Source organism: Aristolochia californica, unplaced genomic scaffold (genome assembly GCF_029961685.1).
Source record: "Aristolochia californica isolate CCGP_79_NKW_82.1479 unplaced genomic scaffold, dmAriCali1.0.hap1 SCAF_14, whole genome shotgun sequence".
Taxonomy (NCBI): domain Eukaryota; kingdom Viridiplantae; phylum Streptophyta; class Magnoliopsida; order Piperales; family Aristolochiaceae; genus Aristolochia; species Aristolochia californica.
Window position 1 is genome coordinate 10,427,000 of NW_027181815.1, and position 26,168 is coordinate 10,453,167.

The 26,168-nt window shown below is 41.1% G+C and overlaps 1 protein-coding gene across 1 annotated transcript in view; it reads left to right on the forward strand.

The window, feature by feature from the left end:
* The window catches only part of LOC137949339 (protein RST1), a 72,461-nt gene that overhangs the window by 36,988 nt on the left and 9,305 nt on the right, over positions 1-26,168 (forward strand). Inside the window, exons 16-18 of the mRNA XM_068795412.1 lie at positions 21,842-21,933; positions 22,338-22,529; positions 23,460-23,537. Of these exons, the coding sequence (XP_068651513.1) occupies positions 21,842-21,933; positions 22,338-22,529; positions 23,460-23,537 (362 nt within the window). The remainder of the gene's footprint in view (positions 1-21,841; positions 21,934-22,337; positions 22,530-23,459; positions 23,538-26,168) is intronic.

Genomic DNA, 26,168 nt, shown 5'->3' on the forward strand with positions numbered 1-26,168 from the left:
CTTAGTTAATCGTATGCCTTCATCTGTTTTGAGTGGGCATGTTCCTCTTCAAGTTTTAAAACCCAATTGTAAATTGTTTGGTGTGGTTCCTCGTATTTTTGGATGTACGTGTTTTGTTCATATGTTTGGAACTTCGGTCGATAAGTTGTCACCTCGGTCTGTCAAATGTATTTTTTTGGGATATTCTCGTCGACAAAAAGGTACAAATGTTATGATCCTATTTGACGGAAAACATATGTGTCAGTCGATGTGACCTTCATTGAATATACTTCATATTTTTCATCATCTATTGAACTTCCTGTATCACCTGAATCTCCTTCAAATAGTCCTGTTTCTGTTGCAGTTTTGGATGTACCAGCGTCATCGAGTTTTCAATGTGTCTTCGTGTTTACAGCCGTCACTCTCGTACTCCTGTAGTGCCTCCAGTAGTTACCTCTACAGAGCTCTCTTCTCATGATCCCCCAGCTTCCTCATTGCCTGCAGATCTTGTTGTCTCTAATTTGGACCTGCCTATTAGTCTACGAAAAGGTAAACGATCTTGGACTTCTCATCCGATATCCAAATATGTGTCTTTTGATTTTTTGTCCCCATCCTTCAAGTCCTTTGCTATGTCATTGTCTACTTCCCATATGCCTTGTTTAGTGCAGGAAGCCTTGTGTTGTCCGGAATGGAAACAAGCTATGGATGATGAGATGATTGCTTTGGTGTCTTGGGGAACATGGCGTCTATGTGATCCACCTGCAGGAGCAGCTATTGTGGGGTGTCGTTGGGTTTATACTATCAAATATAATGTTGATGGCTCTATTGAATGGTACAAAGCTCCGTTGGTAGCGAAAGGGTATTTGCAAACTTTTGGAGTTGATATATTTGAGACATTCTCTCCTGTGGCCCGACTTACTTCGGTACGTATCTTAATATCTGTGGCTGTTAATAAGGGTTAACCTCTCATTCAACTCGATGTGAAGAATGCCTTTCTATATGGTAATCTACATGAGGAAGTGTATATGGAGTAAGCTCCTGGGTATGTTGCTTAGGGGGAGACAGAAAAGGTGTGTAAGTTGTAGAAGGCTATTTATGGACTTAAACAGAGTCCAAAGGCCTGGTTTGAAAAGTTTAGTGATATGGTACTACATTTTGGGTTCTATAGGAGCCATTGTGATCATTTTATGTTCCTACTTAAAAGGAAGACTGGTATGGTGGTTTTGGTTGTCTATGTAGATGATATTGTGTTATCTGGTGTTGATCTTGATGGTATTACAAAAGTTAAATAATATTTGGCCACACATTTTCAGACAAAGGATTTGAGCTATCTCAAGTACTTCCTTGACATTGAAGTCGCTCATAGCAAGTGAGGAATTGTTCTTTCTCAGAGAAAATATATATTGGATATGTTATAGGAGTATGGTTTATTAGGTGCTAAACCTATAGACATTCCCATGCAACTTAATCATAATCTACATGACACCCAGGGTTCTATACTCGAGGATAAAACTCAATACCGATGGTTAGTAGGTAAACTGATCTATGCTACAGTTACCAGGCCTGATATCTCATTTGTTGTGGGAGTTGTGATCCAGTTCATGGAAAATCATCAAAAAGTCCATTTAAAAGTTGCTCAGAGGATTTTGAAGAACTTGAAGGGTGCACATGGAAAAGGTCTTCTGTACTCACAGAATGGGAAAATTGATGTGCTTGGGTATTCTAATGCCAATTATGTTGGGTGTAAGATGGATAGACGTTGTACATCAGGCTACTGTTGTTTTGTTGAAGGCAACCTGGTAAGCTGGAAAAGTAAGAAATAGACAGTTGTGGCTAGGTCCAGTGTAGAGGCTGTGTATCGAGCAGTGACTCATACAGTTAGTGAGTTTATGTGGATTAAGTTTGTGCTTCTTGACCCTATGGTTATGAATTGTGATAACCAGGCAACCATTTTTATTGCCAGCAACCCTGTATTCCATGAGAGAATGAAACATATAGAGGTTGACTACCACTTCATTAGAGATGCAGTTATGCATGGGAAGGTGGTAACTCATGTAAAGTCTGCAGACCAGTTGGGAGATTATTTACCAAGCCTTTGGGGAGACATGCACATGTATCCTTTAGTGACAAGCTGAGATAGCTTGATAACTACTCTCCAACTTGAGGGGGAGTGTTAAAATACAATTTCAAGGGTATTTTGGTTATTTTCTATATTTTCTATATTACATTTTTCTCTTATAGTATGGCTATTAGATAGAGAATGTCTTATTTTATCTCTAGTTAAATTTTCATTCAATTTAGACATGCATTTTAGGAGGTATGTAATTTTGAGTATTGAGGGGCATTTTTGTCCCTTTGTAAATTTTCACTTGAACCCTGATTATAAAGAAGCAGGAAGGGCCTTTCTGGCCCAGATTCCAAGGCAGGAAAGCTGTCCCTCTTCCAAAAACCTTTTTCCTCTTCAATTTTCTCCCCAAATCACCTGACTCAGGGTACCCGAGTCACAAAAAAAGATTCTATTTCCAAAGCTTTCATAAGCTGCTATTTAGACCTATATAAAGAAGACAGCCCACTAGATTGAAACCCACGTTTCTCTTGTTAAATGTACTGAAGGGTAGTTTAGTTATTTTATAATATTTTGATTGCATCTAGTAGTCTCATTAGATTCAGGAAGTTTAGGAGTGCCTCGTCCAATTTTCATGAATTTTGGACTTGTATATAAGGAGTTATAAGGTAGAGGTGTCTTTCCTCTATTCATCACTAAAGTTAATACAAAGGATCAGGGGTCGTGCTTTTCTCCCCTAATCCAGAATCATGTCTTCTTAATCCTGGTCTCTCTTCTTCTCCCTCTTCATCTCTATCTCTCTCAACTCTATTTCACTCAATTTCTCACATGGTATTAGAGCAAATTGGTCCATAAGGTAGGTAATTGAAGTGTTCTCCTTCTCTCTTGAAGTCTACCTCATAAAAAAGGGGATTTCAAATCTGGTGTTGACTGGTTGGTAAAAGTCTCATCTTTTTGTGTACTTTTTTGCCACAACCCTAGGGTTAAAGATTCTTGCTGTTGATTAAGCAAGTTTATGACTGATTTCTGCCCCAAGAGGGTTTGCTGAAGTGGGATTGACCCAAGCTCCAGTGCTTGTGTCATCTATCTATTGCTTATGTCAGCCCTTATTCTTGGAGTATTTGTTGTGATTGTTGACTTAATTGCAGAGATTTTCCTTAAATTTTCTGTCTTTGGTGTTGACACACATTACTACCTTGCCCTAACCCTAATTTGAAGTGGATCTCACTGAACTATTGCTGCTATACCTGAGCAGAAGTGAAGCTATCACTTAATTGAAGTCTACTTGGTTCCTATGGCTGAGATTGGTGAAGTTATTACCCATCGAGGGATGTTATAAATCCAAATAGGAAAGATTCCATACTAATTACATTTGAAAGATTGGACGATTGCAACTATATGAGTTGGTTCAAATTTGTTCGCATCTACCTAAATGCCAAAAAGAAATCCAAATTTATCTAGGATGATCCTCCTACCCCCATTACAGATGATTGTGAATCAGAAGACAGTCAAGTAATGACTTGGCTATTGAATAGTATGGATTTGATGTTGAAAAAATGAGATTATTAACTGCGAAACTACCAAGGAGATGTGGGTATCCTTGGAGATATGTGCTCAAGAGAGTAACTTGTCGACGGTCTATGAACTCTATGCTAGACTCTTCAGCCTTAAAAGGGGAGAGAGGTCAGTCACAAAATATTACAGTGAATTGAATGATATTATTAAGGAGGTTCATACGTTCCACCCATTCACTACTGATGAGAAAGAACTTAGGAAACAACAAGAACAAGTTCTTACAACAAAATTGTTAGATGGTTCGGGATCTGAATTTGACGGAATTAGGGCACAACTGTTAACATTAGATGATGTGTCAGTACTTTCCATAACATTTAGTCGAGTTGTGAGCACAGAGCCTGCAGCTATGTCTAGAGGAAACATGGACAATGAGGGTGTTAATATGTCAGCATTGAATTCCTTTGGTTAGTCAGAATCTACTCAAGGCCGAGGATGCAATTCTCGAGGCAGAGATTGAGATGGATCTGGTCGAGGCCAAGGTCGAATAGATGGTTAAGTGATAGAAAAAGTGTTCGATTGGACACACTAATGATTTTTCCAAAAAATGTTGGATTAAGTTTAGGAAGCCCACTTGGGCAAATTCACTGACTCATGCGCAAATTGAGCCCCCAACTGGATAGATAGGTGGTATCTTCCTAGGAACCCCTGATGAGATGCAATAGTTAGTTCAGTGCACAGCTGAACTTTTTTTTGTTGATGAAAAGTGATTTCATTAAGAGAACAAAAAAGGAGGAGCTAACTCCAAATAACAAGAGATTGCAAGGAAACTCTCTACTTAGCTAAAATATTAGCCACAGAATTTGCTGATCTCGGGATGTGAGACCAAAGACATTCAAACAAGCTGATAATTTCCATAATTTTAAAAAAAAAGTGTCCCAATGGCACCATGGCTGAACTTATGTCTACTTCAGCTCCTTCATCCTCAGTATCAAGTGCACAACCTCCACCTCATACTGACGCTTTGGCCAACTCAGTATGTTTGCATTACATGTGCATTCTAGATCCTCCTGGGTGATTGACTCAGGGGCATCTACTTGTATGTCAGGTATGTCATATTGTTCGTATTATAAAAAACTCTTCTTCGGTTAAACATTTTACTCTAGCTGATGGGTTTGTGTTACTTGTTCAAGGAGTGAAAAATTTTACGCTGTTGAGGACTCAATAGCTAACCAAGTCATACAAAGAAGGCGCACTGAGTCATTGAGTTAATAGCTTTCTTTCCATATTGTTTTAAATTCGTTTTTATGCATTATTTAAGTTAAATTGCCTCTGGGGAAAATTTTTAATAATTAACCCTAAAACTATGTTGGCGTCAACCCTACTTAGAGGGGAAGGACAATGAGAAAAAGGTAAGTCTTGAATTAGGTTAAACAGGGTTTGGAGTTCTGCTTGACGAGCTTAGGGTTTGGAGGTCTCCTTGACGAGCTCCAGGTCCATGTTCCCTCTTGAATCTGAGTTTCTTCCTTCTCTCTTTGATTTATGTTTTACCTTGCTCTTACCAAAACCAAGGAGGGAATTTCTTTCCCTTTTTTCTGAGCTCAACCAGAGGCTTCAGCCTCTCATCCATCCACAGCAGCAAGAGAGGGCCTCTCTCTCTCTCTCTCTCTCTCTCTCTCTCCGAGCAACCAAAAATAGAGGTTCTTCAGCCTCTATTCCAGCGAGCAGCAAGGGCCATCCCCTTCCTGTCCGAGAGCAGCAAGGGTTTCTCAACCCTTACCGAGAACAGCAGCCATGCTGCAAAATGGAGACTCTTTTCCTTCGTACCGAGAGCAGCAGCTCTCTCTTACAACGCTGGATTCACCAATCCCACGCCGAGTTACTCGATCCATGACCAGGGACCATAACATATGCCTTCCCCGTCTATGCCACTTAAGTTGGTATTACATGGTTCAAAATTTCTTCATAACTTGATATTTGTTAGTCATGTTACCAATTTTTTGCATTGTTAAAGAATAGTCCCATATGGATTAGTGATTACAAATATCTTGAGTTTATTAGTTGGGAAAGAGGTTTCCTAAGGTGGCTAGTCATTTTGGGATAGGCCTTGAACCCAATTTAACATGGTATCAGAGTAGGTACTTATATGTGGGCCTAACCTAAACTATCCACTTGTAAAGCCACAAAATAGGGCATTCACCTAAACTATCTACTTGTAGAGCCACCAAAAGAGGGCCTACACCTAAACTATTTACTTGTAGAGCCACAAAAGAAGGTCTACACCTAAACTATCCACTTGTGTAACCACAAAAGAAGTCCTATACCTAAACTATCCACTTGTAAAGCCACAAAAGAGGGCTTACACATAAACTATCCACTTGTAGAACCACAAAAGATGACCTACACCTAAAAAACTGTCCACTTGTAAAACCACAAAAGAGGGTCTACACCTAAACTATCCACTTGTAGAGCCACAAAAAGAGGGCCTACACCTAAACTATCTACTTGTTGAGCCACAAAAAAGGGCCTACACGTGAGGGGGAGTGTTAAGGAATAGTTTCACATGGATTAGTGAGTACAAAGATCTTGAGTTTATTAGTTGGGAAAGAGGTTTCCTAAGTTGGCTAGTCATTTTGGGATAGGCCTTGTACCCAATTTAACAAGTAACATTCTATCCTTCTCATTGTGTGTTTCAGGATCTTACGACGAGGAAGATGATTGATTCCGCACATGAGAAGGGAGGACTGTACCACTTGGAAGGATAATTTCTGTTGCCTACGTCTGCTCTGAATAGTGAGGTTTCACCATTCTAGTAGAATCTACATTTTTTTTTTTTTTTTTTTGAAATAGTGCTGAATTATATCAACAGGCTCAAAAGAGCAAGATTACAAGGTGGGGGAACCATCCCAAACAATAAGAGATTGCTGGGATGTTCCAAACTTATCTAGCCTATCAGTCAAGGAATTAGCTGATCTGGGAATGTGATTCCATGTACAAGAAATTGAGGATACAATGTATGCAATAGAGGAAATGTTGGGGTGGTGGGAAGGGACCAACTAATGATAACTTTGTAATCTCCTTCAATCAGCAGCTTCCCGGGAAGACGACCCTTGAAATTTTCAATCCATGATGAAGGGGAGTCACTTCGGCGGTGTTGGAATCGGCAATACCAACTGGCCCCGCATAGGAAAGAATAGTCTCTCCTTTGTGGTTTCTGAAGACTCCACCCACACCCACCGGCTTGGGGCATCCCAAAACACTCCCGTTGAAGTTTAGCTTAATGCAATCGTTAGGGGGAGGCTCCCACATTGCCACGGCCAGAATCTTTTGGGGGCCTGCCATATGGGCCAGAAGATTCCAATTCCAGCAAAGGGAAATACTAGCCTGGGTGGCAAATTCCTTCTTGTTGTGTGGCCAGCTAGAGATCATACTCACGACACGAGAATATTTTCTAGGTTGCTAAATTTTGGGCATCCTTCTAGTGAGAAGTTAGTTCATCTTTTTCCTATGTCTCCATCAAAGTTATCTTTCCATTATGAGCCGTGTCAGTTTGGCAAACTTCATTGGAGTGTCTTATCGTTGAGTCAGAAGAAAAGTAAAAGAACATTTGAACTTATTCATTATGATGTATGGGGGCCTTGCCCAATGTCTAGTTTGTTAGGATACAAATATTTTATTTCTTTTATTGATGAATTCAGTAGCACTAGTTGGGTGTATCTCCTACTACAAAAGTTAAAGGTATTTGATGTGTTCCAAACTTTTAACAATGAAATAAAAAATCAATTTGATGCTTCTATTTAGATTCTTCATATATTCTTTTTTTTTTTTTTGAAATGATGCTGAATTTTATTATGAGAGCTCAAACGAGCTGATTACACGAGGGAAAGCCTTCCCAAACAATGAGAGATTGCTAGAAGGTTCCAAATTTTGCCAATTTATCAGCCAAAGAATTGGCTGATCTAGGAACGAGGTTCCAATTACAATAAATGGATGACACAATGTCAGCAATACAATCAATGATTGGCCAGTAACGCCAAGGAGGGGAGTTTTCTTTTGAACACCAGCTGATGACAGTCTTTGAATCGTCTTCAATAATCAGCTTGCCATGGAGTCGCTCTTTAAAGATTTGGAGGCCGAACAGAAGAGCACTCACTTCAGTAGTATTTGAATCAGCGATAACCACCGGCCATGCATAGGATAAAATAGGGTCTCAACTGCTATCTCTGAAAACACCACTAGCTCCAGCCGGCCTAGGACAGCCTAAAGCACTGCCATCAAAATTGAGTTTGATGCAGTCGTAAGGGGGAGGATCCCAGGTGGCCATAACCGTCTTCAATAACCACTGCCTGAGACGCTATATTATCTGGGTTGCTAGCCTTGGAATTGAATCTCCGGTTGTTTCGCTCTAGCCATATACACCATGGGACATGCACAAGGCATGCCAAGAGAATTATCTTGCCCAACTTAGGAAGGCGCATCCCCATAACCATCTCAAATGTGCCAACAAGGTCCTGATGTAGCCCCATTTGGAGACCAATCTTCTGAAATATCTTCATCCAGACTTACCATGAAAAGTCGCAATGTAAGAGAACATGCTGGACTGTCTCATCGCACACACCACAAAGGGGACAATTGTGATCGGGGGCAGTGTAACCTCTTTTATGGAGGTTGTCAGAGGTGAGGATTTGTTCCCTGATGGCCGTCCACACGAAGAATTTGATTTTATTAGGTTCCATGCCAAGTTTGCTTTGTGCTCATGCATGCTGTAATCTTGTTTTCTAATGTGGGAGTAGGCGGATGCAATTGTGAATCGGCCATTAATGCTGGGCTTCCATATCAGTTTATCAACTGCATGCTCACGAATAGTAGTGCTGCTGAGCTTTGAGAGGAGAGAGCAAAAAGCAGTAGTTTCCTCGTCATTTAATCCCCGACGAAATGTAAGACTCCATGAGTGATCTTTCCAAGAATCCGCCACTGAGCAAGAGAGATCTCTCGCCACCCTAGAGAGCCCCGGGAAATCCTCAAAGAGGGGGCGGGGGCCACACCATTCATCTGACCAAAAGAGGAGGGTCCTTCCATTTCCTGTGTGAAAGGAAGTTGCATCTCTAAATATTGGGAGGAACTTTTGAATTGATTTCCATTTCGGGGATAGGAGCCGAGTAGCGCCATCCTCCCTCCACTAGGCACCCAAAGGTTGAAGATAGAACCTGACCATATTACCCCATCGGCTGTTATGTTTGATGTTGAAGTTCCAGATCCATTTGAGCAATAGGGCATTGTTCATCTCCTTCATAGGCCGTATGCCTAAACCACCCCGATTTCGGGGCATGCAAATATCCTTCCAACTCACCAAATGGTATTTGAAGGTGTCCTCTGATCCTCTCCAGAGAAAGCGTCGATGGATGGCATCAATCCTATTGCAAACTGAGGCCGGACAGTTCATGAATGATAACAAATAGTTTGGTAGTCCTGCCAAACAAGACTTGAGAAGAGTGAGCTGCCCAACCATAGATAAAAGCTTGCCCCTCCAAGTAGCTAGTCTCTTCTCAAATTTCTCAATAAGTGGAGACCACTGCGTCGCCGAAGGCCGAGAGTCAAAAAGTGGTAGTCCAAGATATGTAGTTGGCAAATTTCCCACTGAGCACCCCAAATATTTAGCCATTCCCTGAAGCACAAGAGAGTCAATATGATAGCCAAGGAGGGTGGTTTTCTTCCAGTTAATGTTCTGCCCAAAAGCCAATTCAAAGAGTCCCAATACAACATGCAGTTTTCGAATCTGATCCATTGTACCAACCCCAAAACAAATTGTATCGTTTGCAAATTGAAGGATCTGCACATCAAAGGCTGCACAGTCCGTCGTGGGGAGGATCCAACCCAGGTTTTTGGCCGAATAGATCAAAGATGATAGGTATTCTGCTAAAGAACAAAGGGGAAAGGGGGTCTCCTTGCCTGATTCCCCTAGATCCCCTAAAATAACCGCTGTTCCGTTGAGAAGAATGGAGTACCTTGCAGAGGAGACGCAACTATGAATCCAGAAGCGCCACTTTTCCCCGAATCCCATCTTCCTCAGGAGAGTGTCTAGAAGCTTTGTCAAAGGTTTTTTCAAAATCAAGCTTCAGGATAAATCTAGGAAGCTTTAAAGTCTTAAAACGGTGGATGAGCTCGTGACATGCCATGGCCGAGTCTAATATATTTCTTCCCTTGATAAAAGTACTTTGGCCATGATGGATTGCAATAGGGAGAACCGCCCTGAGGCGATTGGTAAGGAGGTGCGCAAGCACCTTGTAAGCACTGGTGGTGAGGCTGATCGGCCGAAAGTCAGATGGAATTTTGCCCCTTCTTTTTTAGGGATGAGGGCAATAAACGAAGCTCCGATGCTCCTATATCTGATGCCATGCTGATAGAACGAGTGGACCATGCAGGCAATGTTGTCTCTGATGAAGGGCCAACATCGGCAATAGAATTCCCTATTGAAACCATCCAGACCCGGAGCACGATCCAAAGGAAGACCTAATGCTGCTTTTTCAATTTCCTTACTGGAGAAAGGGAGCTCGATGAGATTAGCTGCGGCCAAAGGAATAGCCTAGAGATGAACCCTTGTGAAGAAAGGGCAAACTAGCTGGCCATCAGAGTGTAATTCTGCAAAAAAGTTCACCAGTGAGTCCGCAATAAGGGATCGATCCGAGGTACTCTCACCATTGACATTGAGCGCGGTGATGTGGTTGTCTCTTTTCTGAGTAGAGGCGACTGCATGGAAGAATTTGGTATTGGCATCCCCCTCAACGAGCCATTTAAATCTTGCACGCTGCTTCCAGTGCACGAGCTCACTATGAGCGAAGGACAACATTTGCCCTTGAAGGGCATATCTCTGAGTTACTTCTGAGGAAGAGAGGCTTCTAGAATCCTCTTCATAATCAAGAGTGGAAATCTGAGAAAGGACGGCGGCTCTCTCGGCTGAGGAAGAGGCCTTTCTCGCAAAGGCCTATGATCGTAGCAACGGCTTTATCATCTTGAGTTTGGCTGGGAAGTTCCACCCGGTCAGGCCTGTCACAACCATCCTCTCCCAGAAGGACTGGATAGAGGAGTCAAAAGAGGGGTCCGCTATCCAAGCATTGTTGAACCTGAAAGGGGGGGGGGGGGGGGGGGGGGGGGGGGGGGGGGGTGGGTAACATTGAAATCTCATGGAGGTGGTGATTCTCCGGGAGGGCAGGGATTTCTCGTGGCAGAAGCAGGTAACATTGAAATCTCCCACAAGCATCCAAGGAATGGGCCACCTCTGACAAGTTCTCTCAAGGTCATCCCAGAAGAGATGTCTCTCATGGTGTCTAGTAGGACATACACACCCACAAGGCACCAAATGTTCCCTGATCCTTTGTCTCTCAATTTGATTCCGAGGGAGTAAGTGCCACAGCAACGATCAATCACCTCAATGGTAGTAATGTCCCACACAATCAGAATGCCACCCGCCGATCCAATTGCATCCACAGAAATCCATCCACGCTCCTTTTCAGGCCACAACTCGCGGATATATCCAAGGGGCAGAGAAGCCATCTTGGTTTCTTGAAGAATGACAACATTTGCCTTGGTAGAGGCAAGGAGGTCCCGAATTGCGGCACGACGACGCACTGATCCAATTCCTCTAACATTCCAAGAGATAATGATCACTAGTCTTCTTCTTGGACTTCTCAGACGGTTATCTTCCCTAAGGGGGTCCGAGTAAACGGTGCCCAACATCTTGGCAAGTTCCATTATTTGTGCCCAATTTCTGGGTCGAATTTTTGTTGCTCTATCTGAAGAGCAGCCACATACTTCTGAGCTTTTTCACCCGTCTCTGGAAGGATGAAATCCCTTATCTCTGGATTGTAGGGGTATCTAGAATTAGCACTGGGACCATCCTGGAGAAGCTGTCTTGGCTGACCTCTATTTCGCCACTGGTAGGTGGCAAGGGGAGGAGGAGGAATTTTGGGGTGGGAATATCTCGGAGGTGGGGGGGGGGGATGAGGGGGTGTGATTATTTCGAGGGGTAAAGTGGGAAAGTGAATGGCAACTGTAGGTATCTGGGGGGTGGAATAAATTCTATCAGGGATAGTGTCTGTGGTGGGTTGAGATGGACTGGTGGGTGGGTGGGTGGGTGGTATGGTAGGCTGGAAGGGGGGACAACCAAGGAGGCAGCTGGAATAGAGTCATCTCCAACTGTAAGACTGGTTGGTTTAGGACGCATCTTCAGGGGAGAAGAGGCTGGGGTTGCTGCTCTCAACGTGTGGGCAGGTTGTAGAGAATCTCTGGATTTAGTTATAGGACTCGAGGTCACATTTCTGAAATCTTGCATATCTGCCAACTCAATTTGGATCTAGAATCGGGCATTATCCACCATAATACATCGGAAGTAGCGTCCTTCACAAGGATGGATAGGATTGATGATGATCTGGGCCTCATTAAGACGATGCCAGTGCTCAGTAAGGGGGTCCAGAGCTATTATGTCGCCAAACTCCGAGATGATGCTCGTGAAGACCTCGTTGTGCTATAGTTCCACAGGGAAGCCGGTGACTGTAGTCCATTGCCCAAATTGACTAGAAGGAGTCAAGGAGAGCCATTCTGATAACCCAATGATGCCCAAGGGGGTATGGGGTGCGAGAGCAAGGGCCGCAGAAGACTCTTGCTGGGTTTCAAAGTGAACAAGCCAGGAATGGGGGTTGAGGTAGGAAATTCTGGGTGTGTAGGGGAGGTGAAGCTCATCAGTCAGCCATTGAAGTATGCTTGACTTGACGATACTGGAGGAGGTGTGGACTAGAATAGAGCGGGTCAGAGATTGTTGCCCTTTATGTAGCAAGTTTGGAGGGATTTGGATGGTTTTAAATTTTTCTGAAGGAAGAAGGTGTGTAGGAGCATGGTGTTCTGAAAAGAGGTTTTGAATGGCTTGGTTAGGGGGGTTAGGTAATTTCAAGGGAAGGGGGGGGGGGGGGGGGGGGGTAGAAATGGCCTCAGAGGAGTGTTTTGTCTCTGCTGGGGCTCAGGTATAAGGGGGGGGGGGGGGAGGCTTAGGTGGTGCCGCTGGCTCTAGGGGCTTCACCTGTCGGAGTCTGCGCCGGAGAGAGGCATCTGGATGGCTTCTTCGAACTCCTTCCAGCAAAATCTTGAGTTGTGGCCTCGGGAATGTAGATCTTGGCGAGCACTGTTGAGTCACGCCGATGGACGGCACGGCACTCTCTCTGTCCCCGAAAGGAGCTCGGTCGACAGGAAGAAAATCGAATCCCATGTCCAAAGTTCACGAGTTCGGTTAGCTTCGTTTGTGACTCATTGGAATTGAAGGACGAAGCTTGAAGTGGCTTCCATCGGAATACAGATGAAGGACATCTTCGATCCGAAGGCAGAGGAGATCTAAATCACCTGTCCGGAGCTCCTGGGGACTTTCTCCATTGTAAATCTGTTTTTTCCGTAGCTGAAACGGAAAGGGTGTTCCTTTTCTTTTGCCAGGAGATCGTCTTCCAGCTGGCTTCGAAATCTTCTGTAGGAGGTTCCGTTGGCTCGTCGGAGGGAAGATTCAAGGTTTCCGAGTGTCTGGCTTGACGCTTTTCCGTCTATCGGTGTCGGAGAAGGAGTCGACATCTTTGTCAGAAGTCTACCGTCGAGGGTTCCAGTCACCGGCTGCGGGGACTGTGATCGGAGAAGGATCTCGGCTCATTTTCGAGCAGTGCCGCACGTTAGTACATTCAAAGCTAACGGCACACGTTACGCGTTTCGTCGGCGCACGTTACGCGTAACATTAATTTCTCTCCGAAATCACCCAGAATTGCCTCTCACGCTCTATTTAGATTCTTCATATTGACAATGGGTTAGAATTTGTGAATCATAAATTTATTGCATTTTGTCAAAATCAAGGCATACTCCATCAATCTTCATGTGTATTTACTCCACAACAAAATGGAGTAGCAGAGCATAAAAATAGACATTTATTAGAAATTACTAAGTCATTGCTTATATAAGTGCATGTAGCCAAGTCATATTAGGGAGATGTTGTACTTACGACATGCTATCTTATTAACATAATGCCTTTGTCTATGCATGGAAATCAAATTCCACTTAAAGTGTTTAGCTCATCTAATACATTATTTTCATTCCCTCAGATTTTTGGTTGTCTGCTTTGTCCATATATTTGGTACTTCTAGAAATAAATTGTCCCCATGTGCTATAAAATGTGTTTTTCTTGGGTATTCTACGACACAGAAGGGATATATAAGTGTTTTTGTCCCAATCTTCGCAAAACATTTGTGTTTGTTGATGTGACCTTTTTTGAGGATGCACAATTTTTCTCTTCTCCTAATGCGGTAGCTTCATCTTCAATTACACTTCCTATTGTTGTTGCTCCGTACCAGTGGAAGATGTTTTTGGTTTGCCACAACCTTTATTTTAGAAAGGCCCTTGCATGTTTATCAATGTAGGCAATGAGGTTCACAACAAGCTCCAGTTCTCTCTCTTGCAGGTTCTTACATCTTCTGCATCATAGGATCTTGAGGTAACTGATTTAGATATTCCTATTGCTCTTCGTATTGGAGTTCGTTCCTCTATTCGTCATCCTTTGTCTCATTGTGTTTCTTTTGATTCCTTATCCATTGGGTATAGGCAGTTTGCCTTGTCTTTGTCCACCTATACTATTCCTTTCTCTGTGCAAGATGCTCTTGTTGAAGAGTAGGTATGAGAGAGTCTTATGTGACTCTCATAACAAGAAGTCTCATAGAGCCAAAATTAATGTGGTGGAGTCTAAGAAGAATCTCATAGGAAGAAATCTCATAGAAGAGTTTATTTAAAGGTGTTTTAGGTATGTTAGTCATATATTTATGTTCAATTGTTTAATTGTTGGACTTGTCTTTTAAGTGTTAGATTTTGGGTGTAACTGGGACAAAGGAAGTTTAATTGTAATTAGATTCTACTTGTTCGCTCTATTATAAATAGATGCTACTCATTGTACTCAAATTACAACAAGTCAATGAAGTATTTTTCTTTTCCAAAAATTCAACATGGTACCAGAGCAGGTTCTGTGAGTTGAGTCGGTCAACCCATAGAGATAATGTGATCCTTTTTTTATATATCATCTCTTGTAGTTTAGGTTTGTATTCTACCTTTTTTCTTCCCTTCTTGTCCAGTACCCGTTGTTTCCTTGGCCTTCGGACCTCCATACTGAAGTTTTCATATTGCAAATTATATATTGATGGAAAGATATTTGAGTATACTTTCCAACACAATTTTTTTTTTAGTTTTCTACAAAGAGAAATCAATAGTTGAAGCAATAAAGGTCAAACAGCAAGAGAGGTTTGAGCAGTAATAGAAAACTTCAATTTTTGAGGCATTTACCATCAAGAACGAGACTTAATATGGAGAATTATATGTCAAAAGAAATATTTGTAAGTTTATTTTCTAACCCATCAAACCAATTCTCAATCTTATTTTTCTAAAAGGAGATATCAATATCGGAAGAGTTAGTGGTCATGCTGGCCATAGAAGAAAGATTACTCATTCGGCTAGGGTGTAGAGTCCAAAATCTATTGGATTCTTTCTCTCAAAAGAAGTACATTTTATGAATAAATATTATACTTGAATAAAAGATCTCGAAGTCTAGTTTCAGAAGGATCAACTTTCATATCAATTTGATCTAAATGGAAGGAGATGTTCTCATTGAAGTTAGCAAGGGTCATGTTACAAAATGAAGCAAATCAAGTGGTCATAGTAGATTCATGAACGAAGCTTTTTATGTCAAATTTGGTATCAAATTAAAACTTTTTGAGTCTAGTTTCTTGACCAACAAATCATTTGTGATTCTAAGCTATATTTTGAGAGATCAATATCAGAAGTACCAAAGGTCAAGTCTATAAAAAATATCTCCTTTTCCTTTTTTCTCTCCTATTATCTCTCCATGCTCTACTAATCGGTGAAACTGAACCATCAAAAAAATAACTTGCTTAAATGGAGAGGATGGACTAAGGACTGTAAAAAGAGAGGATATACTTGACGTATGTGATGATGCACTTGAATCAATATCCCATAAGGAAATTGGACTAACATACATGGTAGACTTACATGAACTAGCAAGAGTAGCTATACAAGGTATAGGTTGCGCTATAGATGTAGTTTGAAGAAGACAAAGAGGTCAATTGTGCATTGTACTGGGCTAAATGTTGGAGCTCATACGAGACACTAGGTACAAAACCGACAACTTGACTAGAGGATGCCTCACTATTGTCTGGAATGGTAGAATTTGCCCAAGTTGGTTTATAAAAATTATCCTAGCATTTATTAGAAAATGATTGGTGTGCCCAGTATGTACACACCTTCTGTCACCTTTATTTTTCACAAGGTCTTTTCCTCGACCAAAATTATTATGACATCTTCCTCTACTACCTCCACCACGTTCACGTGCAGACTTTAGCCGACCATGAGTAAGTTGAATGTTAAAGGTAGGAGCCTCCATCCCCTTAGTTATTTTTTTTTTGTTTTTTTTTTTTTTTTTGAAATGATGCTGAATTTTATTATGAGAGCTCAAACGAGCAGATTACAAGAGGGGAAGCCTTCCCAAACAAAGAGAGATTGCTGGGAGGTTCCGAATTTTGCCAATTTATCAGCCAAAGAATTGGTTGATCTAGGAACGAGGTTCCAATTACAATGAATGGATGACACAATGTCTGCAATATAATCAGTGATTGGTTAGTGGCGCCAAGGAGGGGAGCTATCTTTTGAACACCAGCTGATGACGGTCTTTGAGTCACCTTGGATAATCAGCTTGCCATGAAGCCGTTCTTTAAAGATTTGGAGGCCGAATAGAAGAGCTCTCACTTCAGCAGTATTTGAATCAGCAATACCCACCGGCCTTGCATAGGATAAAATAGGGTCTCCACTGTTGTCTCTGAAAACACCACCAACTCTAGCCGGTCCAAGACAGCCTAAAGCACTGCCATCAAAATTGAGTTTGGTGCAGTCGTAAGGGGGAGGATCCCAAGTGACCATAACCAGATTCCTACAGGGGCATGCCATGTGCATGATCAAGCCCCAATTTTCTCGAAGGGAGATGCCCGATATAGAAGCAAACTCCTTCCTAGAATGTAGCCAACTCGAGATAAGGCCCACTTCCTGAGAAGCTATATTATCCGGGTTGCTAGCCTTGGAGTTGAATCTTCAGTTGTTTCGCTCGAGCCATATACACCATGGGACATGCGCAAGGCATGCTAAGAGAATTATCTTGCCTAGCTTACGAAGGCATATCCCCATAACCATCTCAAAGGTTCCGAAAAGGTCCTGATGTAGCCCCATTTGGAGACCAATCTTCTAAAATATCTTCATCCAGACTTGCCAAGAAAAGTCGCAATGTAAAAGAACATGCTAGACTGTCTCGTCGCACACACCACAAAGGGGACAAGTGCGATTGGGGGCAGTGTAACCTCTTTTGTGGAGGTTATCAGAGGTGAGGATCTACTCCCTGATGGCCGTCCACACGAAAAATTTGATTTTACTAGGCGCTGAGAGTTTCCATGCCAAGTTTGCCTTGTGCTCATGCATGCTGTAATCTAGTTTTCTAATGTGAGAGTAGGCGGATGCAACTGTGAATCGACCATTAATGTTGGGCTTCCATGTCAGTTTATCAACTACATGCTCACAAATAGTAGTGCTGCTGAGTCTGGAGAGGAAATGATTTTGATTTTTATTAAGACAAAAGCTCAAAAGAGCAATTTACAAAGGAGGGAAGCCTTCCCAAACAATGAGAGATTGCTGGGAAGTTCCGAATTTTGCCAATTTATCAGCCAAAGAGTATGTTGATATGGGAATGAGATTCCAATTACAATGAGTAGAACATACAATATCAACAATACTATCAGTGATGGGCCAGTGGCGCCAAGGGGGGAAGCTATCTTTGGAACACCAACTAATAACTGTCTTCAAGTCACCTTCAATGATTAACTTGCCATGGAGACGATCCCTGAGGATTTGGAGGCCGAACAACAGAGCACTAACTTCAGCAGTATTAGAATCGGCAATGCCCACCGTACTAGCATAAGAAAGAATAGGGTCTCCATTGTGACCTCTCAACATACCACCTGCTCTAGCCGGCCCAGGGCATCCAATAGCACTACCATCAAAATTCAGCTTAATGCAGTCGCAAGGGAGAGGATCCCAAATGGCCATACTCGAAGTTCTGCTGGGGCCAGACATATGAGAGATCAAATTCCAATTTTCCCGAAGGGAAACCCCTGATAGAGTGGCAAAATCCTTCTTTGTATGAAGCCAGCTCGAGATGAGGCCAACGGCATGAGAAGCCGTGTTGTCTGGGGTGCTAGTTTTGGAGCTGAATCTCCGGTTGTTCCGCTCAAGCCAAATGCACCATGGAACATGCGCAAGACAAGCCAAAAGTATTAGCTTGCCCAACCGAGGAAGGAGAATCCCTCGAACCATTTCAAAGGTGCCAAAGAGGTTCTGATGTAGCCCCACTTGGAGCCCAATTTTCTGAAACATCTTCATTCAAACATGCCACGGAAATCCAGTGTAAGAGGACATGCTGGACTGTCTCTTTGCACTCACCGCAAGGGGACAAGAAAGATCGGGGGCAGTGAAGCCTCTTCTATGAAGGTTGTCCGAAGTAAGAATTTGTTCTTTGATGGCCAACCACACGAAAAATTTGATTTTGCTTGGCGATCCCCTTAGTTCTTTGATGTCCTTTGATGTCATAGCTGTCTTTGCATGCATTATCCCATTAAATGCCTTTGTGAGGAACGACACATTATCTTAGGCGAGTAATTTAGCTTTGATTGCATCTAACTTGGGCCCCAAAACATTCAAGAACTTGGCTCCATGAATCAGTTCTTGTTGCTTTCTAAGCTCTTTCTCATCTATGGTCAACACATGGTAGGTATTGATCTTCTTTAAAATACTTTGTAACTCATTATTTGGCACCTCTTGTCTCCTCTCTTAAGGCTAAATTTTTTGGCATACAACTCATAAATTCTAGATAAATTACTTTCTTGTGCATACAGCGGTTCAAGAGTAGTCCAACTTCGGAGCACTGGATCTAGATGGATTTTGGACGGTAGATGACAGCACCTATCTCCAATTGGCGATCCATCTTCCACCTCTTCCCCACCTTCTATTCAACAATCCGATTCTCCGTTGGAAATGGCACTAGTCTGAATTTTTGGTCTCATTGGTGGAGTGGGAATGGCCCCTTTCTTGATTCCTACCAGTTCCTTTTGCAGCTCACCATTTGCCGTGACATGACTATGGCTGAGGCTTGGGGAAATAAATCTTGGAATCTTTGCCTTTGCAGGGGTCTTAATGATGAGGAAGTGCTGAATGCTTGCAGCCTTGTTGAGGGCATCGGCTCTAGGATAATTCGAACTCACTTGCAGGACAAGATGATTTGGCTCGCGGAGGACAGCGGACACTTTTCTGTATTCTCAGCTTTCTGGCACATTATGTGTTGGATGGGCCCCTGTAGTGATCATGAGGCTGCTATTGCTTGGTGCCTCATGACCCGTACAAGATCAAGTTCTTTCTCTAGAGTGCTTGCCTCAACAGGATTCTTACTGCTGACAATCTCTAAAGGTGTGGAAACACTATTCCTTGCTCCTTGTGCCCCTTTTGCAGTCTTCTGGAGGAAACAATCAGCCACCTCTTGTTATATTACCTTTTTGTCTAGCAAGTTTCCGTCCCTCGGTAGGATGGGTATTCATATCAAAGTGTTTCCGTCCACTCTTGTAGGCGGTAGCTCTCTGCACCTAACAAATCGGTCTTTTGGGTGTATTGGCTAGGTGCTGTCATGGTATCAGAGCTGACACGCCACGTCTCGCGTTCGAATCCCGTGAGAGGCGGTCAAGAATGGGCGGGGTGGGTGTCAAAGTGGCTCCGTCCACTCTTGTAGGTGGTAGCTTTCCGCACCTAACATATCGGTCTTTTGGGTGTATTGGCTAGGTGTTGTCAATTCAGTCGTGCCTTCCTCGTGACTTGCAAAGAGTTTGTTTTTTTATCCCATGGGTGTCGTGTACCCAAGCTTGGCAAACTTCTCCTCTAAGTCTGCAGCGCTCACATCCCATGGTGCCTCTAGAAAGAACGGAATAACCGCTTCTTCAGCTGGCTCCACACTAGAAAGGAGTTTAGCAACCTCACGAATGTCCCTCTTCGCACCAATTGGCATACGATTGCTCAAATGTCCGACCACCTAGAGCTCCCATGTTGGTCAGCTAGCAACTTCCCCCAACGGGACCCTCAAGTTTAATTTCGATGGTAGTGCCCTTGGATGCTCTGGTTTGGCGGGATATGGCGATGTGATTTGTGATGTTGATGGTAGCACTCTTATCTCTTACTCTGGCCCTCTTGGTGTGGTTGACTTTACTACCGCTGAGCTCTCTGCTCTCCTGCATGGCCTCATTATCTTTCGAGTCCATTTCAGCAGTCTTCTCATCATTGAAGGTGACTCTAAAGTTGTCATTAGCTGATGCTCATCCTCCTCAGATCTTCCACCGAGGCATTGAGATGTTTTTAGAAATTTCTGATATCCTTTATTCCATTTCTTGTATTTGATCCCATGTTCCTAGGTCTGCCAACTTGACTGTTGATGCTTGTGCTAAATTAAGAGCCTCCCTGCAATATCATGTTGTAAGGGGAGCGCTCCCTTAGTTTTGTTTTGTTCTCTTTTTCTTGCAATATAGTAATCACTTTTTCAAAAAGAAAGAGAAGTCCAAATTTCCTTTGCAGTTTCATAGTTCATATTTGACTCCTAAACTTTGACTCTACGCTATTGTGTAGCTATGTCATTACCTAACCATCCTCCGCTTCCCAATTATTTGTAGTAGGAACAAGTGGATCATCTCTAACGTATTTGGTCTTCTTTTGTGCTTTGACATAGATTCATTCAGATTAGAGAACTAGCTTAGGTGGTTCTGGTCATTCAACTTCTTTGTAGTAGCTATCGTATCTTTACATTTTCAATTCTCAAATTCTCTGGTTCGTGTAATTATGTCACAGAAATCAGCCATACAAACTATATTATTCAGCACCAAAAAAAAAAAAAAAAATTATAAATCCTGAAAGGATGCTGGCGTAGGCAATGTGGGCTGCACTCCAACAATTAGGGCTTCCAAAATTACTGCAACCAACCACAATCAATCAGTTTTGAGAAGCAACAAGGATTGAATCAACATGGCAAACGAAATTTCACAAAAATTTAGATGATGTCAGCCAATATTGTGATGATGGAGGCACCAAACACAAGATTGAAGTCCTGCACGATATTTAACTGGGATAATCCTAGGGCACAACCCTTTTGGGGAGGGCACAAATCACACATATTGCTGCTTATTGGCAGCACAAGCCATCAACTCTAGGGTTAAGGCACAAAAGAAATTGAAAAAATGTAACCCTGACTTCAGATCAGCAGAGAATTCTGAAATTCTCCTTTTTCTGGAATGTGCGAACTTCAAAAAGATGAGAAAAAGATGTCTAAGAAACTCTGGACCAGGTCCTTTATTTTTTTTCTTTGAAATGGATATGTTATTATTTCATCAAACAAGGAAATACAAATTAGAAGGGTCCTTCCTTTACAACAAGGGATTGGAGGGAGGCCCCATGTTTGGCAAGCTTGTCAAAATGTGAAAGTAGGAAATTGAGGAATAAAGGAAGGGAGAAGAAGAAATAGAGAGATGAGAGAGAGGTGTGTGTGTATAACCTGCCCTTTTTGGGGACAATAAGTCGACCCCCTTCTTTAAGGATCACTTAAGTGAAATAAAATAAAGTTGTAAAAATGCCCCTCATGACTTAAACTCTTATAACATACAAATATATATCAGAATAATCTGAAATTTGAAACTTATATTCCTAACACTGACTCCACTAGACTGCCACTCCTACTGATCCATTTGAGTAGGGCAAAATTTACCAAACTACCCTTACATAAATTTTAACAATAGAAATTGAAAAAAAGAAGAGAAGATAGGTAGAGAAGGTTGCCTTAGATGAAAAGAGGAACAGATTAGGGTCAAGCTCAACCCTTTTCCCCTCTTGATTGTATCACTCAAGTAAAACATGAACCTGAGGGCTAAAATGCCTCTATCACTAACAGCTTATAAACCAGCTTATACTAAATTCATAAAAACAAGCTAAATAATAAACTCAAAAATTAGTAAACCAGACACATTAGAGGGACTAATTACACTTACCCTTGAAGGAAAATTACTAAAATACCTCTGAATTATGTATCTCAACAGGACATTTTGTTTAGAGCACCAAATAAATTTGTCCTTTAATATGTAGGTAAGGGTGGCACTGCTAGAAATCTACCTGGTGCAGCTCTGTTGTCCCTGTCATTCGACTCAAAGGATATGCGAACCCGAGGAACATCAAAGGTAATACAATAGCAGCTGTCATGGTGTTGTGTACTTTCTCTAGTTTGTTCTCAAGAAGTTTATTTATTTATTTTATTTTAGTTTTTTCGGGATGAGAGCGTACTTAAGGAGAATATCTTTATAAGAAAGTCTTTACTATATTTATTTGTATTGGGTTTCTATTTTACTGTTAACTTTTTTGAGTAACCAGTCTCTTTTACTGTCTAGTTTTTTCTCTTTTCCCTTATTCTGCCTCCTATATTCTCTCCATTCTTTATTCTCATGTTAATCATCTCAAATCGATGTTATTCTTTTTTTTTTAAATGTAAATTTTTTTTATTCTTAACACACCAATTTCGGAAACTTCTTTTGGTGGGATGATTTTGAAAGACAATTAATCAATGATGTTATATTCTTGTCTTTAGGATTCAATGTGCATGAAATATGAGAATGCCTTGATAGAAATAGCAGAATCACTGGATCTGTCAAGGAACATTTTAGTTGCCTTTCTCTCCTTACAATCTTGGAGACCCTTTATGTATCGATGGATGAGAGTGGTTGCTGGGCCTACCAATGCATTTGAAGGAAGTTTCGATGCTGCTAACTACATCCTAAAGGTTTGTTTTATTCTTATAAGTTAGTTTACCTTGGTTTGCTGCCTGACCTGAAGTTGTACTTTTCCTATAGTTTGGTTGAGGGATGAAGTAATATTGAAGAAACGTATCTAATCAGAAGCTCAAATTTGGTGTGCTGTGGCCAAACCAAGTTTATATATATATATATATATATATATATATATATTTAAATAATGCTGATTTTTATTAAGAAAAAAGCTCAAAAGAACAATTTACAAAGGAGGGAAGCCTTCCCAAACAATGAGAGATTGCTGGGAAGTTCCGAATTTTGCCAATTTATCAGCCAAAGAGTTGGCTGATCTAGGAATGAGATTTCATTTACAATCAATAGAAGATACAATGTCAGCAATACTATTCGTGATGGACCTGTGGCGCCAAGGGGGGGAGCTGTCTTTGGAACACTAACTAATAACAGAATATTCCAAAACTGAGGCAACATTTTTCTCCAGAGTCCTCTGATGTTCATGGCCGTATGAATCTGAACATGTGGATAAACTGGTGGTTGCCTAATGGACCTGATCTGATACCGTGAAATTACATAAAATGAATAAACAGAGTAAAGAGAGATTTCTGGATCAGTGAGGTTGTATGGAAAAAGGGTGGCAACTTGTAATTGACTTGCTGTGCAGAGTCATTCTTTTATTAAGATAAATATTTGGTTACAATGGTGAAGACAAAATGCCATCTACAAATGAATTAAGTAACAATTAGATATCAAGGAGATTCATGTTTTTTTAACTTTGTGGACATATTTGCAATTTTGTTTTGTATCTATAGCCTCATTTATATTTAGATCCATGTTGTACTTGGAATCTACTGATATTTCCCTGCCAAACTTTAACATACAATAATCATTATTTCGTCTAAGATATCTCCTAAGTGCAATAAATCATTGTTTTTCTTATTTTACAGGTTTTATGTAGAACTGCTGAGGAATCACTTCCACGATCTGCTGAAAATATTTCACTTGCCATCGGTGCACTGTGTACGGTGAGGGTTTATGTTTTAGATAAAAGTGTGGTGTTTCTTCAAACAGTCCGTGGAACTGTAAATTAGGGTTTAGGAAGCAAGAAATGAGGAAAGAGATGGAAGGATGAGGAACTGGAGTCTGCCGCACAAAAGGATGTGGGAATTAGGGGTTATGTTCAAATGCTCTGCTATCTTTACTTTAAGTAATCAAATTAATAAAAGATCAGAATGCCCTTCTCTCCCTATTACAACTAGTACATCATGATTGAAGAGCCTAAACATCAATCTAATCACAAATATCAGTACATAATTAACCTATGAGAAAGAAGGAAGATAAAATATTACTCAATATGTGAATTGCCCAAACTACCCTTAGACTTACAATATTTTGGATACTCTCTCAAGCTGGAGCATAAAAGCTTGTAACAAAATAAAATAAACTTTCTTCCGAAAACCTTCATAAAAAATCCCCCAAGTTGATCTTGATGTATGAAGTTGTAATTTTACCATTATTCTTGTCTTGCACATAAAATGACTATCAACCTCTTTATGTTTAGTCCTTTTATGGAAGATTAGGCGACAAAGATGATAGATTGATTATCACTTCCCATGACCATGAGCTCCTTAATAGAAAACCTGAATTCAGCCATAAGTGACTTCACTCACATTAACTCACAAGTACTACAAGTCAATACCCAACCTTTGCACTGTATGTCGCTGCTACATTTTGCTTTTTGCTCTTCCATGTTACTAATTACCTCCACAAAGGTGCAAAATCTTGTAGATCTTCTGTCCAAGTTAGAGCCTACTTTTTACTCAAAAAAAAAAAAAAAAAAAAAAAAAAGTAGGCTCTAATTTGGACAGAAGATCTTTTTTTTTTTTTTTTGAGTAAAAAGGTATGAATATATTACTAAAAAAAGAAAATATACAAATACCTTACAGAACTTTTTGGACAGAAGATCTACTAAATCATTTGAAAACCCTTTAGTTGCAAGTCACTATTGGGTTTATATAGGTGCAATTTTCAAGGACCTCTAAATTTATACATTTCCTCTAGCTATCCATGGCCTTTCTACCCATTAACTACATTAACCAAAAAAGGCTATGTTAGGCCTAGTCATTGCTGCATAGATCATCTTTCAACTAACTTCTATACTTTGTTCTATCCTGTGACACAAGACTCTCTTCAAGTGGTTCTTTGGCTCATCACATGGCTGGTCTTTGGTCTTTGGCTCATCACATGGCTGGTCTTTGGTCTTAGGCTCAATTATCACATGGGGGGTTTTATATTGTGAGGTCTTGGGTTCAAGTCTCACTAGCGTTAAGGGGCTAGGGAGTGTGTATGTAATCAACATTCAAAAAATAATGGTTTTTAATGTTTTCAATCCCTTGCATATCACTTTCTTGATAGTGTAATATCATCAATGTAGATGGTCAATTTTACCACTCTTGTCTCCTTTCTATGAGAAAAGACAAAATGATCAAACTTCACACAAAACAAGTAGTCATAATGATGGGGCTAAATTTCCCAAACCATGCTTTGGGACTTTGTTTTAGTCCATAAATAGCATTTCCAATCTGAAAATCTTCTTATTCTTCCCCTTAGCAACATACCCTAGAGGTTGCTCTATATAAACTTTCTCATAAAGGTCATCATAGAGAAACAAATTCTTTATATCAAGTTGAAATTGGGGCTAGGCTTGATTTAATACACAGAGATAAGAGTATGAGCTGAGGTTAGTTGAGCCCTTAGTGAAAATTACAAGAATAGTCTACTGCATCTGTTTGAGTATATCCCTTTGCAACCAAATGAGTCTTTTACTTTTTGATTGTTCCATCCGGATTATATTTGATAGTATAGACCCTTCTACACCCAATTGTTTCTACACTTGAAGGGGGGGTCATATAGTTGTTATGACTCCCTTGACACTAACACCCAATGTTATAAAGCTTGAACCAAATGTGTGTTGAATTGGTTGCAGTCAGACCCGGTCCCATTTATAGGCCATAACACAAAAAAAAATAGTATTTGATCAAAGCCAGTTGACTAGATCGGGCTTAACGGTTCAACTAGTGAACCGGGTGAGGAATCCTCTCCCATTTCATAAGCTTAATGACGGAAAGAGGGGAGCCTGCCTCCTTTTGTCCTCCCTAAAGATCGGGGGCGAAGATCCCGATTTCAAACATACTTCTGTTCTAAGTTCAACGGGTAAGTCAAGAGTAAACAGATAAGGATCTCCAAGTAAAGTAGATGATGATGGAGCCACATCCCCGAAAACTTCATCTGTAGTTGCTGATTTTTTTTTTATGATCATCTTCTTCTAGAACCAAAGGCATCTACTTTTTTCAAAAATACTCTTATAATGGTTCATTGTTTTAGGTGATTATGTTGTCACTTGGCACTTCATTTCATTTCTAGTTGCCACACAACGTTGTATCTTCATTCTCTTGGAACTATGTATTGTTGTTGGCATATGACAAAAGAATAGTAGTCTAGATCGATTCATAGATAGCTTTGTGTCCATATTGATAGGTATCCATTTTTGTGGATAGAGATAGACATAGGGTTAGATCATTGAGTATAACTAGAAAAGGCATTGGAGGAGATGAAGATTCAATGGTGGAAGACGACTAAATTAGACCACATTATCT